At 46.0% G+C, this 18,138-nt stretch overlaps 1 protein-coding gene across 1 annotated transcript in view; it reads right to left on the bottom strand.

The window, feature by feature from the left end:
* PRPH2 (peripherin 2) overlaps window positions 1-15,141 on the bottom strand; it is a 54,164-nt gene extending 39,023 nt beyond the window's left edge. The window contains exon 1 of the mRNA XM_082250028.1: window positions 14,337-15,141. Within this exon, the coding sequence (XP_082106154.1) occupies window positions 14,337-14,917 (581 nt within the window). The 5' untranslated portion in view covers window positions 14,918-15,141. The remainder of the gene's footprint in view (window positions 1-14,336) is intronic.
* Between the last annotated feature and the right edge of the window lie 2,997 nt (window positions 15,142-18,138).

The following is an 18,138-nucleotide window of genomic DNA, read 5'->3' as shown; positions in this document are numbered from 1 at the left end:
ACAGCATCCAGCTTGTCCGGGTCAGTGGCCACCCCTTCTTCAGACACGATATGGCCCAGGTAATGGACCGAGGACTGATAGAATTGGCACTTCTCAGGAGAAAGTTTCAGACCTTCTTCATGTAGCCTCTTCAAGACCTTTTCCAACCTCTCCTCATGTTCTTCTAAAGTTCTGCCAAACACGATAACATCATCCAAGTATACCAGTACCTCTATCAAATTCATATCTCCAACGGTCCTCTCCATCAGCCTTTGGAAGGTAGCAGGGGCCCCGGACAACCCCTGAGGCATGCGATTGAACTCAAAGAACCCCACAGGGGTGATGAAGGCTGTTTTCTCCCGATCTTCAGGGTGCATGGGGATCTGATAATACCCACTCTTTAAGTCCATCACACTGAACCACTTCGCCCCTGACAGACTCTGTAGGGCATCTTCGATTCGAGGAGTGGTATACTGGTCTGGGATGGTTCTTCTGTTCAGCGTTCGGTAGTCGATACAAAGCCTCAAAGATCCATTTTTCTTCCGGACTACCACTATCGGGGAAGCATACGGGCTCCTGGATTCTCGGATAATCCCGATCTTTTTGAGCTCTGCCAGCTGTTGACGTAGATCTTCTAAGTCACCTAAGGGGACTCGCCGGACTCTCTCCCTGAAAGGCTTGTCCTCACTCAGGCGGATCTTATGAGTGGCGCTCCTGGCACATCCCACGTCAAACTCGTCCTTAGAGAATATTTCCCTACATCGAGCAAGTTGTGCCTTGGCCCTCTTCACCCATTCCGGCGGGAGGGCAGCGTTTCCAGAGCAAAGCTCCTCTATAACCGCTTCACCCTGTTCCTTTTCTTTGAAATCAATGGGGGCAACTGGGGTAGCCGGGTTGACTTGGCCCAGGAGCACTCTGGCCGGTACCTTCACTGGTGTAATAGAGGTGTTTCTGACACTCACTAAAACCCTTCCACGGTTTTCCTGTAACACCTTCAAAGGGATCACCTCAGGGATCACTTCTATCCCTCTCTGTCTCTCCTTTTGACCTGATTCAAAGATAATGAAGGGACCCGGCTGTTGCCATGTGAGTTTGACAGAAGCCTTAAAACAGGCCACCTCTCCTGGCTGTAAGACCTTTTCTGCTCTATCCAGCTTCCAGAGTCGTCCAACTCCTTCTGCGGGGGTCTCTTGCTCCAACACTAATCGTTGGTAGGCCTGCCGTAGCATGGGATGGATCCTTGGCGCCTGAGCATCTTGTCCCTGGACCAGTTGTATCAGAAGGCGCCTTACCAGGTCAGTGTTTGTTCCTACGATGAGAGAGCTTTTGTTGGCCCCTGGTGGACGAGGACAGACCACCGCTAAGGTGTCGAAGGTTTCCGCTTCACCAGCCACTGATGGATCAAAGGTCAACTTGATTGGCAGATACCCGTCATAGGGAAAACTTTGGGTCCCAATACCCCATATCTCCAGATCTTCCAACTTCTGCAAAGGTAGATGGGTAAGATATTTATCATAGAAGTCTCTATACAAAAGAGTCACCTGGGCCCCTGTGTCAAGGAGGGCTCTTGTGTAAATTCCTTCCACCTGAACCGAGACCACTGGGGAGGGCCCGACCAAGTTAGTTGGGAATTCTCTTGATGTAGCCTGGTTGTCTGATTCAGTTCTCTGTACCCTGGCCCTCTTCTCCTTTTTCTTCCTTGATCTGGGCCCCCGCTGAACCCGGTGTGCATTGACTTTCCTTCCCTCAGTAACCCGGAGTCTAGAACTGGGGGTATTATATTTGGGTCTGACCCCCTGACTCAGTTTCCCTGATCCTGCACCACTTCTGGAGTCCCTTAAGACTGGCGGACACCCGGTTGACTCCTTCACCGGTGTCCTCTGAAGTTTCCCGCTGGCTCGCGAGGTTTCGCGGCAGCATTTCCTGAGCTGGGACATACCCTTCTAACATGCCCAACTCCCCCGCAGTTGAAACAAGTTAACAATCTTGCAGGCCGTGGCTCTGGATCTGTGCTGAGACTAACAGGTTCATCTGGCCTCTCCGATATACTCCCCTTGGGTAGAGTGGATACCTGACCAATCAGGATGGACACCATTTCTATCAACTGAGACACTTGGGTCTTTAGGAGTTCAACTTGAGAGTCACCCTCTTCCACACTTATCACTCCAACCCGGGCAGTTGAGTCAAACTGCCGACTTTTCTTCTTGTTGTCCAACATAACCTCTTCCTCTCTGACCATTCGAATCAGATCGGGGTATTCTAGAATGCCGCCATCTCGACGAGTTCGTAACAGTATGGCAATGGGATCTAAAGGTTGAGCCCCTTTCAGAACCTGTCGTGCACGAGTCTCATCTATTTTCCGGTGGTCTATTCCTTTCTTTAGCAGAATCTGGTGGATAATCCTATCCAGACGTTTAATGAATTCGGACAACTTCTCCCCCTCTTCTTGATAACAGTGGTCCAACTGGTAGAGAAGTTCAGCCGCGTTCTCCGTCCGACCAAACACATCTTGCAGAATGTCCAAATAATCCTGTGCAGTGCAGTTCTTCTTGCTAAGCTTTAGATTACGTACAGCCTCTAATGCAGGTCCCCTTAAACTCTCTGTGATTCTCTGCTTCTTGTGCTGTTCTGGTACCTCCCATTCCTCCAAAGCCTGAGTGGCGGTATCTAACCACTCTTCGAACCCATCTTCTGCTGAAGGCACAGGCTGTTTCCCAGAGAATGTCCGGAGCTTCCTATATCCAGTCATCAAATAGCTCGAGGAGTCCCTACTACATTTTGCCACAATCTCCCCAAGAACAGCACACAGTTCTGAGCTAAAAGTCGACAAAGGTGATGACTCAGGATGCCCTTCTTGGACACCTTTTTCTTGGCTGGATACCCCAGGGGTGGTGGATGAGGGACCCGCAATAGGAACTCCTGGATGTATCAGGAAAAGTTCTGTTTGGTCAGTAGTTTTTACACTGTTTCCGTTGAAATAATCAGGGACCCCCTTCCTCCACTCACACAGTGCATACGTGTGTGGGACAGTGGTGTCAGTTTTCATGTCAATCACCCAAAATTTCCTGTCTGTGGATAGTGCCCTCAAAACAGGGAGGAGCTTTTCTTCAGTCCAGGCTTCTCCCTTGATTTCAACCACCAGGCCATTTTCCACTATGACATTCTCTTCCTTGCACCACTCAGCAGCAGCGACAGGATCCATTTCTGCGTGGGAGGGAATTCTATGGCTGAGAGGGTTGTATTGCAGGACTGTAGAAATCCCGGACGAGCCCCCACGTCTAGCACCACCCCCGCAGGAGCTGCTGATTATATTATTGGGTCTACACCCTGCCTAACAACCCAATCAAATTGGCTCGATCCCTCCTCAGGCATAACTGACCCAGAATAGGACTGGACTATCAAATAGATACACAGGTTGGAATACAATACTTCACTATGCAACAATACCTTGTTACCTTCTTGAATAGTAGTCCTTCTGGGTGACACAATGGAACAACGCACAAGATTGTAATTAACCAAACTTAGTTTACTATGTATCAAATTGAATAGGGGAGATACAATACAATACAATACAAGTCCATAAAAGGTTATTTAAAACAGCTTTAAAAAGGTAAAAGAATACCCCCACACTCCTCCTGCATTAAGGCTAGACACAGTACCAGGTAGGTGGGCCTATCTGAGTCCCTCCCCCAGAGTTCTCTTCTTTCTTGTTGATCTTCGCTAGCAAGGTTATTGAATAGAGCTCATTTGTAATCCAGATTAGGAATAAAGATCAAGAAAGAAAAAAACAACGAGCTGTTAGTTGTCACCGCAGGGTGTCTGCGTAACTGAGCAATAACTTCTGCGAGAGAGATAAGCCTCTGGCGACTCCTTTACAGACCTTATTGTTTGTCTATGAGTCTCCTGAGAGAGTATGGTGATAAACCCCGGGGTTTTATCACCTCCTGCTGCGCTACCGCTATCTGTAGATAAAACTGTCTCTTCAGCAGATAAAGTCAGTTATTGGGCATGTGCCCTCTCACCAACAGAAGTTTCTCCTTCGCGCGCTTCCACTGCGGTCTCAGTCCTTTGGCTATATGCCAGCCGCGCGGGGTCCTTCTGGCGGATGACTTCCGGTCTCGGCAAACAGCAGTATGACCTCCAGGAATGTACCTCGTGCTTGAGATGGGACGGTTCCACGTCGTCCCTCCAGGCTAAAAGGCTCTGGCCCAATATCCAGTGTCAGTCCTTCACTCTCGCTCGCTGGTTCCTCAGAGTCCAGCGCAGAAAGGCCCCCCCCCTTCGCGCGCTTCTCTCTTCCTTTAAATAACCTCCCCCATAGTGCCGTGCGGTGCAGCCGTGCACCCTGGATCTTGCAAAGCAGCCTGGGAGATGTAGTTTCTTCATCTTGTGAAAAGGAAGTCACAGCCCGGGAAATTCCATGCAGCTACCACTAGAGGGAGCCTAGTTCCTGGATCTTGCAAAGCAGCCTGGGAGATGTAGTTTCTTCATCTTGTGAAAAGGAAGTCACAGCCCGGGAAATTCCATGCAGCTACCACTAGAGGGAGCCTAGTTCCTTCCCACATATCAAACAGTGTCTTTAGGCATGTTTAACCCCGCTACATGGAGAAAAACTGAGGAAAAAGAGAAACATTAGAATACTAGTCAGTACCAGTTTGCACCTCTAACATTGGGTCTCCTACATGTGTGGATATTGTTGCTTCATGTAAAACTAAAAGAATAGTGTTTACATTTTGGATGGGGTGCCTCAAGACTGTTCATAATTTTAAAGGGTGCCGTGAGACTGTCCATAATTTTGGAGGTTGCCTCCAGACTGTCCATAATTTTCAGGGGTGCCTCGAGATTTTCCTTAATTTTAAAGGGTGCGTTGACGAAAAAAAGGTTGAGAAACACTGTTGTGGACAACCTTCCCAGAAGAGTTGAAGCTGTTATAGCTGCAAAGGGTGGGCCAACCCAATATTGAACCCTAGGGACTAAGGCTGGGGTGCCATTAAGCTCATGTGTGTGTAAAAGCAGGCGTCCCAATACTTTTCACAATGTAGTGTTCTTCCGTTTTTTGCACCCTAAGACCAGTCCTTTTGTAATATACGTTCTAGTTTTAAACCTAAATGCATGAACTGGATAAGACTTGAACGTCCATCAGGGCCGCCATCAGGGGGGTACAGCCCATACACATGTAGGGGTCCCGAGGGGCCCCACACAGGGTAGGGTTGCCACTTATTCTTGCAATACCATTCAATTGTAAGCTCCACAGTTCCATTGCAGATTGGCACTATGTGGGGGTGCTGCCCCTCGCACACACAGCTGTAGGCCCTGCCCTCCCCTGTTCTCCAGCTGTTTACGCCTGGACAGAAGGGGCGGCATTTACTAGAACCATTCACTTTTATTTTCCTGGGATGAAGGAGATGGGACTGGAGGAGGAGGAGGACATGGGATGAAGGAGATGGGACTGGAGGAGGACATGGGATGAAGAAGGACATGGGACTGGAGGAGACGGGGGACATGGGACTGGAGGAGACGGGGGGACAATGGGACTGGAGGAAATGGAGGACAATGGGACTGGAGGAAGCGGAGGGCAATAGGACTGGAGGAGAAGGAGGACATGGGATGAAGAAGGACATGGGACTGGAGGAGACGGGGGACATGGGACTGGAGGAGACGGGGGGACAATGGGACTGGAGGAGATGGAGGACAATGGGACTGGAGGAAGCGGAGGGCAATAGGACTGTAGGAGAAGGAGGACATGGGATGAAGAAGGACATGGGACTGGAGGAGACGGGGGACATGGGACTGGAGGAGATGGAGGACAATGGGACTGGAGGAGGCGGAGAGCAATAGGACTGGAGGAGAAGGAGGACATGGGATGAAGAAGGACATGGGACTGGAGGAGACGGGGGACATGGGACTGGAGGAGACGGGGGACATGGGACTGGAGGAGACGGGGGGACAATGGGACTGGAGGAGGCGGAGAGCAATAGGACTGGAGGAGAAGGAGGACATGGTAGGTGGGCTCTGGGAAATGTTGCTGGTCAGGCCGGGGGGGGGGGCCCAGGGCCCAGGCCTAAAACTGTGTAAGGGGCCCCAAAATTTCTGAGGGCTGCCCTGACGTCCATATACACAAGTCTAAAGCTACCCATATAGGAGTTGATGTTTCTCAAGACTGACAGGCAAGAAGGCATTCGCCTGTCCCCTGTAACGCCAGCCTGGCTCACAAGACTCATTCTTTGGATGCAAGTGTGGAACGTTCAATTAGCACCTTTATGTTCTAATTAGGAGAAATAAAGGTCACACCGAGATTTTCCAACATGCTAGAAAATCCTAGTGAACAATAACAAGTTGTTCTGACATTTGGAGCTGCACATTTTTGCCACCCCACGTGTAGCACTCCAGGGCCAGTCCTTATCCGTGCGTCTTATGAGATCAGATTGGGGTGAGATTGAGCCGTTTATGGCCAGTGGCCATCCTTAGGGGTTAATATACTTTCCATCTATTCTCTCAGCATGTAGCAACTCCATCGCAGCACAATGCATTGTGTGTATTTACTGCCAGATTAACCCACCCCTTAACCAGGGATAATAATGAGCTAATCACCCAGCTCTGGACTATATATATCTCACAGCAGCATGTCCACTGCTTACACTGCACTTCTTAAACCGACTTTTATAAATATTGTCTTGGCAAATCCCTTATCATTGTGTAGAGGTATAAGAGACAATACGAACAATATACCAAGGAGCTAAACCTTGTTGGCCAGCAGTGACTGAAGTAGTCCCAATAGTCCTACTGCTGTAGAAATCCACTTTAGGGTAGAAGAAGTCAAAAGGTAACACAGTAAAACACAGCGCAAAGACCTTAAAAGTATACATGGTGTCCTAATAAACAACCCAGATGGTGGTGCTGATGTCTTTATAAATGACCAATTGTGGACTAATTCCAATGCCACACATAATGCTCAACTTCATGTCCAAGCAATAAACACTCTTAAGCCCCGTACACACGATCAGATTATCGAACGATCTGTCGTCCATTTTTTGTGGCATGCTAGTCTGATGTAGAAAGTGAAGAGGTTATTTTCATACAAATTTTCCCATACGACAGAATTCTACTTCAGAAGTGATGTCATGTGTTGGATTGCTTTGTGTGTGTTCTTTCCTCTCTGAGCATGCCTAGTCTTGCTCTTAAGATTTTTTTCCATCAAAATCTGTACTAATGAGATGAAAATCGGACGTTGTTTTGACGGACGATAAAAATTATATAGCCTGCACATCAGGATTTTTTCAGCCGAAAAGTCAGAGTCGGCTGTCGAAAGCACCATACTAACAATCCGAAAATCGGCAGATCGGTCGTTGGACGAAATTTCCCTACAGATTTTCTTATCGTGTGTACGGGCCTTTAGTGTTGAATTAATGTGCCAATCTCATATGAAATCCAATGGACACTTTATTGAGTCAATAAGGGGTTAAAAACAAAGTCTATAGTGACTAAATGGTATCCACGTTTTTAACCTCTTATTGACTCAATAAAGTGTCCATTGGATTTTATATGAGATTGGCACATTAATTCAACACTAAGAGTGTTTATTGCTTGGGCATGAAGATAAGCATTATGTGTGGCATTGACATTAGTCCACGATTGGCAATCACAGTCAAGTAATTTATAAAGACATCAGCACCACCATCTGGATTGTTTATTAGGACACCAGATGTATAAGATGTATAAGATGTATAAGATGTATAAGGCCCTATAGAACTTGGAATTTACAGATAGGAAAACCAATGAGAGATAATAGTGCTTATCTACGCGTTTCTGAAAGACATGATATTCTAAGTCAGGGTAGAAGAATAATTAATGTCTAGATGGTCTCGTAGAGCCAATTGACATCTAAGCATAGCTGGAACATGCACATTACCACAAGGCACGATAGTGAACGTTATATGCATTAACACATTGTAGTGCCATTTAATTTGAATAGCAGGCCAACTAAGGCAATGTACATGTGCACCATAACGCATTGTGATGAGATGCAGTGAAGATTTTGTGGCACATGCGATATTTTGGACATTTTGGCAGCCCATTGTTTGCTTTCAAGGGCTGCCCTAATTTAATGCATGCAGTAATGCATTACACACATTACATTACAAATGTAAATTGGCTCTTAAAGTATTGACTGGGACCAATGAGGAAGCTCATAGGTATGCGCAGCCTATTGCATTAGGGCACAGGTGTCAAATGCGGCCCCCCAGGCCATTTCATGTGGCCCTCGCACCTCTCCTGCAGCTGCGGCACCCCTCTTGTCTCTGCCCCCACCTTGTCTCTGTAGTGGGCAGCAGAGAGGACAAACCTCCTTTGCCAGATCCTGTGCAGCTGCAGAAAGGCTTGTCTCCCCCCCCCTTCTCAGCAGTCTGCAGCAGAGAGGAGAGAAGAACTCCTCCTACAGATCCTTCACCTCTCTGTGCAGCCGCAACACCACCTTTGCCTCCCCTGGTCTCCACATTCAGCAGACTCTGGAAACTGACTCCAACCCTCCTTTGGTTCTCCTCCAGACCCTGTACTTCTTCCCAGATCCGCCCACATCTTCTTCCTGGCAGCAGCACAAGGTAAGGGGGTGCATTGTGATGCAAGGAAGGGAGGGTGACTCTTGACTTCTGATGGTGCAGGGGTTCTTGACATCTCATGTAAGGGGGCATGGGGTGCTCTGGACATGTAATCCTACAGATGTAACCGGCCCTTTGAGGGCAACCATAATGCTGATGCGGCCCGTGATGAAATTGAGTTTGACACCCCTGAATTAGGGTGTGCACCCCAAAGCTCAAACACACATCCGTGTGTGTGTGTGTGTGTATATATATATATATATGTATATATATATATATATATATATATATATATATATATGTATATGAAAAATATAAAAGGGTGCGCTGATATGTGAATAAGCTGCTACCAGAAATAAGTAAATATGGTGTGAAATGAATTGGTGCGCTAAATTTAGCGCACCAATTCATTTCACACTATATATATATATATATATATATATAAAACACAGTTTACTATACTTCAGTCATGTGTGAACACAGAGAGTGATCGGTACTGATTACTCACTGTGTTCATTCACAAAAGGAAGAGGCCTGTAAATGACGTAGTGGCCCAGGCAGCAAGGGGAATCTGTGCCTCATGGCGTGTTTAGGGTATGCCCAGGCACATCTGGCACACCCGGTGTGCACGCCTATGAGGAAGCTTCAAACTGTACTTGTCATATGGGAGTTGTGTACGTGTATAATATAAGGTATGAACACACCATACTTAAAGTAGAACTATCAGCAAAACTTTTTTTTCTCATTTTAGATAGAGTAAAGGACGATTATAATGCCGGTAAGATTTATTTTTGCCCTCTTTGAACCAATAGGGAGATTTCTCTTCACTTCCTGTCCCATAGCCAAAACAGGAAGTGAGATGAAATCCCTCCAAATTAAGGGAATCTCTTGGGGACCCCCCAGGTCACCAGAACTAGTGTCCCCATCGGAAGATTTCCCCTCTATTACTTTTCTGGGGACAACCCAAAATTTGAGATTTCTTTTTCTTTCACTTTTAACCACTTTACCACCGGAGGATTTTGCTGTCTTCCGTCCAGGCCACTTTTTGCGATTCGGCGCTGTGCGACTTCAACTGACAATTGCGCGGTCGTGCGACGCCGTACCCAAACGAAATTTACGTCCTTTTTTTCCCACAAACAGAGCTTTCTTTTGGTGGTATTTGATCACCTGTGCGATTTTTACTTTTTGCGCTATAAACAAAAAAAGAGCGTTTATTTTGAAAAAATAACAATATTTTTAACATTTTTTTATATGAAATTCCCCCCAAAAAAGATGTAAAAACCAATTTTTTTAAAAATTTTTGGCCAATTTGTTTTATGCTACATATGTTTGGTAAAAAAAAAATCGCAATAAGCGTATTTTGATTGGTTTGCGCAAAAGTTATTGCGTTTACTAACAAAGGGAAAGATTTCTGTCATTTTTGGTGTTTTTTTTTTAACGCGTAATGGCGGCGATCTGCGATTTTTTTTGCGGGACTGCGACATTGCGGCGGACAGACCGGACCCCTGACTGACATTTTTGACACTTTTGGGGGTACCAGTGACATTACTGCAGTAATCAGTGCTATAAATATGCACTGTTACTGTAAAAATGACACTGGCAGGGAAGGGGTTAATTTTATTGGAGAGGGAGGGGTTAATGTATGCCTGGTGCTTACTGACGTGTAGGGGGGGAGGTGACTGTGTGAGTCATGGACAGATCGGATGTCCAGCTATGCTGAACAGTCCGATCTGTCACTCCCTGTCACTATGGAGATCCGCCCGCTGTGTTTACACACAGCGGGCGGATCTCCAGACTCGATCCCCGACGATCGGGTAAGAGCAGCGGCGATCGCCGCTGCTCCTCCCCTGGCCCGACTCCCGCTGTGAATGAAAACAGCGGGAGCGAGCCTCCGGCGGCGCGCAAGCGCCGCCCAGAAGGGGGAGTGTCCAATCACGTTAATACTACGTCGCTGGACGATAACGAACCACTCTGCCGCAGTAGTATTACTGTGAGCGGTCGTAGAGTGGTTAATTATAATGGTAATCAGGACAAATAAAGAGGGTAAATCTTCCAACGTTGACACACAGCAATAAAAACTGACCGGTGTTCTAATCCCTCTCCACTCTATCCAAAACTAAAAAAAAAAGTTATACTTTAACTTATAAATAAGCCTCCACACTACAGCAAAGACATGAAGATATCTGATGGTTATGTGTTTATGTGTTATAGTGCTACTAGGCTAGGGACTGGTAGATTATACAGTCCTAAAACTTGTCCTCTTCAGTTTAATCTGCACAAATACAGAGTGCAATGTGGCCACATACACTATGCCATGCAGAGTAAAAGCAATATGCCAAGTAAAGTAACTCATTACAACCAACTGAAAAAAATCTGGTATCAATCCCAATATAACAAAAGGAAATTTAGTTCCTATGGCTTACTTCATTGTATTTAACTACCAGTGCTGGGACAAGGTCATCCAGCGCCCAGATGCCAAACTGCACCCCTCCCCCCCTTTCCCTGAAGGTACGGTTACGGTAATAATAAGCCATTGCGCCCTGGGCAGCCGACCCTGCTGCCCACTCCTTGTTCTGGCTCTGATAACCACTGCACAATGCATCGCAATCAAATACTTTAACGTGTGCAAAATGATCAAAGCAAAGGTTAAAAAGTTTGTTTTATATAGTCTTTATACGTAAGAACATTGATATTGTTATCAGCTCAGTACTGTGTCAGGCTTTAAGTGGCAAGTACAATCTACTAAACAATACAGTTAATTAGAGGCAATTTGTTCCCAAGAGCAGTTGAATATACAGCAGTTCACTCATTAGATACCATGACTGACTGCCTGTGTCTAGATGAATGATACAATATAATGCTGTGCTTATTATCTAGGGCAGTGATGGCGAACCTTGGCACCCCAGATGTTTTCTGAACTACGTTTCCCATGATGCTCAACTACACTGCAGAGTGCATGAGCATCATGGGAAATGTAATTCCAAAACATATGGGGTGCCAAGGTTCGCCATCACTGGTCTAGGGGTATGCCATGTGATTGTATCCTTGAGGGCACTTTTTGTATGCTTGTAGTTTCCCCCTTGATCCAAGGATGGTTCCGGAGCGAATCGCACCAACGGCAATCCTGGACACTATCTTTATGTTCTCTGAGCCTTTACTGTGCCATCCGCCTCCAGTCACTAAACCGTTCCAATTGTCCTTGATTACGGAGAGATACTGAGGTGGCCCGCACGGTTCTCTCTCCTTTCATTGGGGGCAGTCTAGTTTTTTGACGTTGACTGTATCTCAATTTGCTTAGTATTTTTGTTTTTCTTTGTTCCATTCTGGCTATACACATGCAGGTAGTGGAACTGTATTACGACCCCTGAACTGTTACTGAGCTTTTTAAATCCTTCTGAACCCACTGCTGTTAGTCTTGCACATATGATCTATGATATGTGTTGAAGCCTTCATAAAGTTAGTTGTGAAACAAATGTAATGCTATGTCTAATGTGGACATGGCTTCACCCAGGATGCAGCCATTTGTGGATGATTATCCAGAGCAGGGGTCTCCAAACGTTCTAAACAAAGGGCCAATTCACTGTCCTTCATACTTTGAGGGCCTGGACTATGGCCAGTGGAAGTAGAAAATGCCCAAGCATCAGTGGGAGGAATAGTGCCCCAAGGACCAGAAGAAGGCAAGCAAAGGGCTGCACTTTGGTGTCCAGAGGCCAAAGTTTGGAGACCACTGATCTACAGCAAACTTTCTCAGCCTTTATACCCCAGAGGACCACTAAAATAAGTTTAGGGTTTCAGAGAACCCTTACTAAAACTAGTTCATTGGCGCCAATAGGAAAAATTCCACCTACATTGGTTTTCGGTAGAAATGATGCTACCCTTGCAGAGAACTAAAAAGATCATTAGTGTCATGGTCCTGGCTTTGCCAAGTGGCTTTGGACCTGGAACTATACAGCACCATCAGAAGGGAGGTCAATCAGCCACATCTCAAGAAACCCCTAGCAACCTCTGGAGGAAACTTAAGCCTCGTACACACGCACCGATTGTTGGCCGACCGATCGGCCGTCTTTTGTTCAGTGTTGTTGTGTTGGTTGAAATGTGCTCTAGACTGCACACGAATTTTGTTGGCCAACAACAACCAACTTCAGAAGTGATGTCATGTGATGGTTTACTTTCCGTGTGTTTTTTCTTCTCTGAGCATGCCCAGTCTTGATCATCACATTTTTGTCTGCCGAACTCTGTACTGACTGAGGAACAATCGGCCGTTCTGGTGACGGCCAACGAAAATTTTATAGCATGCACACCAGATTTTGTTCGGCCGAAAAGTTGCAGTCGGTTGTAGGAAGCATCATACTAACAAGCTGACAATCGGCCGATCGGACGTTGGCCGAAAATTCAAGGCCAACAAACGGTGCGTGTGTACGAGGCTTTATTGTTCCAAAGATCCCTGGTTGGGAATGACTCATAGGTGTGTGCAGCCTATTGCATTAGGATGTGCACCCCAAAGCTCAAACACATATGTGTGTGCATGTGTATATATATATACTGACAGTGTCAGTCGGGCAGGGGTTGGTGTCAGTAGGGCAGTGGATGGTGACTAGTTTTTTTCATTAATTTTTTTAAATAATTTTTTAGTTTTATTTATTTCTATTACTTTTTTACAATATTTTTAGGGTCTAAACAGGGGGAATCTGTGCCACATAGGATGATTAGGGTGTGCCCAGGCACACCTGACACACCCTGTGCGCACGCCTATGGAATGACTTATCTGCAGCGTTCAAAAATCACAGCATTGGTGATAGCTCCGTTTCCTATTCAGTCAGTTCATTCAATGAAAGGTGCTGAAGCTGCTGCTTTTCTACTACTGATTACTTAGAATAAGTTTGTGAGAGTGAATTTGATTTATGACATTATTTTTTACTACACTGCTATCTTGCTTCACCCATGACAGATACAGGTATCCATTCAGACTTGTATACCATAAATCAGTATGACCCTGAAAAAAATGTATGAAAAAAATATCAAGTTTGCTACCTTTTGTTAACAAACCGCGTGTTGAGAACGTTCTCCAAGTGAATAGAACTCAACAACTTCTGAATTAGAGAAAAGGATTATAAAAAGTAATTGTTTATAGAACAATTACCGTATTTTTCGGACTATAAGGCGCACTGAAAATCCTAAAATTTGATCAAAAAACTGTCAGTGCGCCTTATAATCCGGTGCGCCTTATATATGAAAATAGTTTGAAAATTTACCGTTAACTGGATGGTTTGACCAAAGGGGTGCAACCACTGGACATAAGTGTCAATCGTTCCTTCAAGGTGAAACTGCGAATCACGTGGGAAAACTGGATGATGGAAGGAGAGCACTCTTTCACGAAGACCGGGAGGCAACGTCGGGCCAGTTATGCCACTGTGTGCCAGTGGATAGTGGATGCCTGGCATAAAGTATCCACCAGAACTGTCATCCGAGGGTTCGCGATGAGCACCTGCCAGTAAACCTCGCGCGGATCAACGTTCCAAAAAAAAAAGTGCGCCTTATAATCCGGTGTGCCTTATATATGAAAATAGTTTGAAAATTTACCGTTAACTGATACTGCGCCTTATAATCCGGTGCGCCTTATAGTCGCGAAAATACAGTACATAAAATATTTATTCTGGTTGTATCTGAGAGCCTGGATGACAAGATTTGAGACTCAGCAAACCTTAAACAGTTGGGGTACTATTGGCGTTTTTAAACCATACAAGGAAACTAAAAACTACTTACTCTTTCACCTCCTTAGAGCTGAAGTCCAGGTATCGGTTACTGACCCACTGGATTTCGAACCAATCCCGGAATCCATTGTTTCCACAGCATTTGAACTCAATTTGGAGCAAGTCGATGGTCTTCTTCATGAAACATCTGCCTGGTGTGTCTGTGTCCTTGTAGTACCTCATGCCATTCTTTAATCCGTGAGCCAGAGTACTCTCCAAGGACCCCCTGGTCACCAGACACACCACAGCGATGAAGAAGGTGAAGATATTGAACAGCAGACAGATAATCAGATAAGGTTTTAGCATAGGCTTCCACCTTGCAAATTTTGCAGGATCCAGGGAATCGTAGCAGATTTTCCCAGCAAATGCGTTGAGGGAACAGGCCAGCACACCAATAAATATGAGAGAATTGGGCACAAAATGGCTTTCAACATTATCCATCACCTCGCTCCTCTTCCTGAGCTCGATTTTTAGGAATATTCCCATGGTGAAAAGGGCAATGCCAGCTAATACACAGCACCAATTCATCAGCCATAGCCCCTGAGCCAACTTGACTCTTTTCCTCTGGTTAAATTTAATCTTCATCAGTGCCATGTTTGCAGCAGGCAAAGAGTGGATCTCTTGGGAAGTTCAATAGTTGGTTGACAGAATGAAGGAAAGATGTCTGGGGTCTCCCCTCATTCCAAGAGTGACTTCATTACTTGTGGTTCTTCCATGTTTGCTACCCTAATCTAAAGACGGAGAAGACACGACAACTACTCTTTCCTGAGTTATTAATAGCTTAGTCATTAAAGGGTAATTGGCTGAAGGCAGCTACACCTATTGCTGGTGGCCCAGTCCCACCGAAGGAGAAGGAGCATGAAAGTTTCAGACGATTAAACCTACATGTACAAGACGTCATCTAAATACTTCTAATCCTCTTCATCCCATTTGCAAGAATCTCTGCCAGCTCTGATAATCAGCAGATATAATCCTCGTTTTACTGGCTACTGAATTTCTCCCTTCACAAAGCGAGATACGTTTATACCAGCTTTTACTAGCTGGCAAGTACATTTTATTTGTTTTTGGATATGGTAGGAAAAGAATCAAAACCCCTATCAGGTTATATTTTACTGCCTGTGTCTCGCTAGGGAGATTTCCCCTACATTCTTGTCTTGGGGACACAATTTTTTTCTAAAGTGAACAGAAATCCTATCCTAGAGTTGTCAGAGTGACGGGTGTCCCCTTTGGAGGATTTCCCTCTAGTTTTTGTTCTGGTGGCAACTGTTACATTTGGGATTTCCCCTCACTTTCTCTTTTAGTGACAGTGGTCACCAGGGCAAATAAGGTGGGTCAACCAACCCAACTGGGACACAGACAGCATTAAAAACCTGACAGAGTGTCCTACCCTTTCCCCACTTTGTTTAACCACTTGCCGACCGCCGCAAGTACATATACTGCGGCGGTCAGCCCCGGCCAGGCAAAGTGACGTACCGGTACGTCACTAGCCTGTCACCGGCTTGTGAGCCAATAGCGGGCGAGCGCGCGCCCGCTGAGGCGCGTGCCCGCCCCGGCTTGTTCCCTAAGAAGTCAGTGCGTGTGACCGGCGGACCCGATGTCCGCCGGTCACTCACGATCGTTCGCCAGGAAGGGAGAAAGGCAGGCGGCTAATGTAAACAAGCCGCCTGTCATTCTCCCCTGTGTAAAAATGGAGATCAGACGGTTCTACTATGTAGGACCGTTGATCTCTGTTTTTACACTAGTAGCCATGTCCCATCACAGTTAGAAGCACGCTCCTAGGACACACTTAACCCCTCCCTCTCCAATACAGTTAACCCCTTTCCTGCCAGTGTCATTTTTACAGTAACAGTGCATATGTATAGCACTGATTACTGCAGTAATGTCACTGGTAACCCCAAAAGTGCCGCAATGTCGCAGTACCGTAAAAAAAATCGCAGATCGCCGCCATTACTCGTTAAAAAAAAAACACCAAAAATGACAAAAGTCTTTCCCTTTGTTAGTAAACGCGATAACTTTTGCGCAAACCAATCAAAATACGCTTTTTGCGATTTTTTTTTTTTACCAAACATATGTAGCATAAAACAAATTGGCCGAAAATGTTAAAAAAATTAGATTTTTACATATTTTTTTTGGGGAATTTCATATAAAAAAATGTGAAAAATATTGTTATTTTTGCAAAATTTGCGCTCTTTTTTTGTTTATAGCGCATGATCAAAAAATCGCACAGGTGATCAAATACCACCAAAAGAAAGCTCTGTTTGTGGGAAAAAAAGGACGTCAAATTCGTTTAGGTACAGCGTCGCACGACCGCGCAATTTTCCGTTAAAGTCACGCAGTAAAAAATCACAAAAAAACCCTGGTCAGGAAGGGGGTAAAATCTTCCGGGGCTTAAGTGGTTAAAACTAAAAAAAATAAATGTTGCCTTTACACACTTTAGATAAACATGATGTTACATGATTGTTTAAAGAAACATTTTCCAAAAGTAAAGTTTTATTTAAAAAAAAAAACATATTTTTAACTTGCTCGGTCATCAGAGAATGTGTTCCGTATCTCTGCCAGGGCCGGACTGAGAATAAAATTCAGCCCTGGAAAAAATGTCATACCAGCCCCATAGCATTATTATACCGACCCAACAGCATAGCGCCATTATTTCCTTGTTCATAAAAGGGAAAACCATACATTTTAAAGCAAATTTGAAGAGTGTACTATCATAGATAAGATAGATATGATAGATAAAAAAAAAAAAGATATGAAAGCATATAGGGCTTTATATATAAAAGAGCAAATTCTAGTTAAAAGTGGTAAAAGTGCGGACATGGTAAAGGAGATGTCATAGGCTGTGCGGACATGGTACAGGACATGTCAGAGGCTGTACGGACATGGTACAGGAGATGTCAGAGGCTGTGCGGACATGGTACAGGAGATGTCAGAGGATGTGCCGACATGGAACAGGACATGTCAGAGGCTGTGCGGACATGGTACAGGAGGTGTCAGAGGCTGTGCGGACATGGTACAGGAGGTGTCAGAGGCTGTGCGGACATGGTACAGGAGATGTCAGAGGCTGTGCGGACATGGTACAGGACATGTCAGAGGCTGTGCGGACATGGTACAGGACATGTCAGGGGCTGTGTGGACATGGTACAGGACGTGTCAGAGGCTGTGCGGACATGGTACAGGAGGTGTCAGAGGCTGTGCGGACATGGTACAGGACATGTCAGAGGCTGTGCGGACATGGTACAGGACATGTCAGGGGCTGTGCGGACATGGTACAGGACATGTCAGGGGCTGTGCGGACATGGTACAGGACGTGTCAGAGGCTGTGCGGACATGGTACAGGACATGTCAGAGGCTGTGCGGACATGGTACAGGAGGTGTCAGAGGCTGTGCGGACATGGTACAGGACGTGTCAGAGGCTGTGCGGACATGGTACAGGACGTGTCAGAGGCTGTGCGGACATGGTGCGGGAAGTGTCAGAGGCTGTGCGGACATGGTACAGGACATGTCAGAGGCTGTGCGGACATGGTACAGGACATGTCAGAGGCTGTGCGGACATGGTACAGGAGGTGTCAGAGGCTGTGCGGACATGGTACAGGAGGTGTCAGAGGCTGCGCGGACATGGTACAGGAGGTGTCAGAGGCTGCGCGGACATGGTACAGGACATGTCAGAGGCTGTGCGGACATGGTGCAGGAGGTGTCAGAGGCTGTGCGGACATGGTGCAGGAGGTGTCAGAGGCTGTGCGGACATGGTACAGGAGGTGTCAGAGGCTGCGCGGACATGGTACAGGACATGTCAGAGGCTGTGTGGACATGGTACA

Source organism: Pelophylax lessonae (assembly GCF_965119305.1).
Source record: "Pelophylax lessonae genome assembly, chromosome: 3".
Classification (NCBI taxonomy): Eukaryota; Metazoa; Chordata; class Amphibia; order Anura; family Ranidae; genus Pelophylax; species Pelophylax lessonae.
This window is presented reverse-complemented; position numbering and strand designations above follow the sequence as displayed.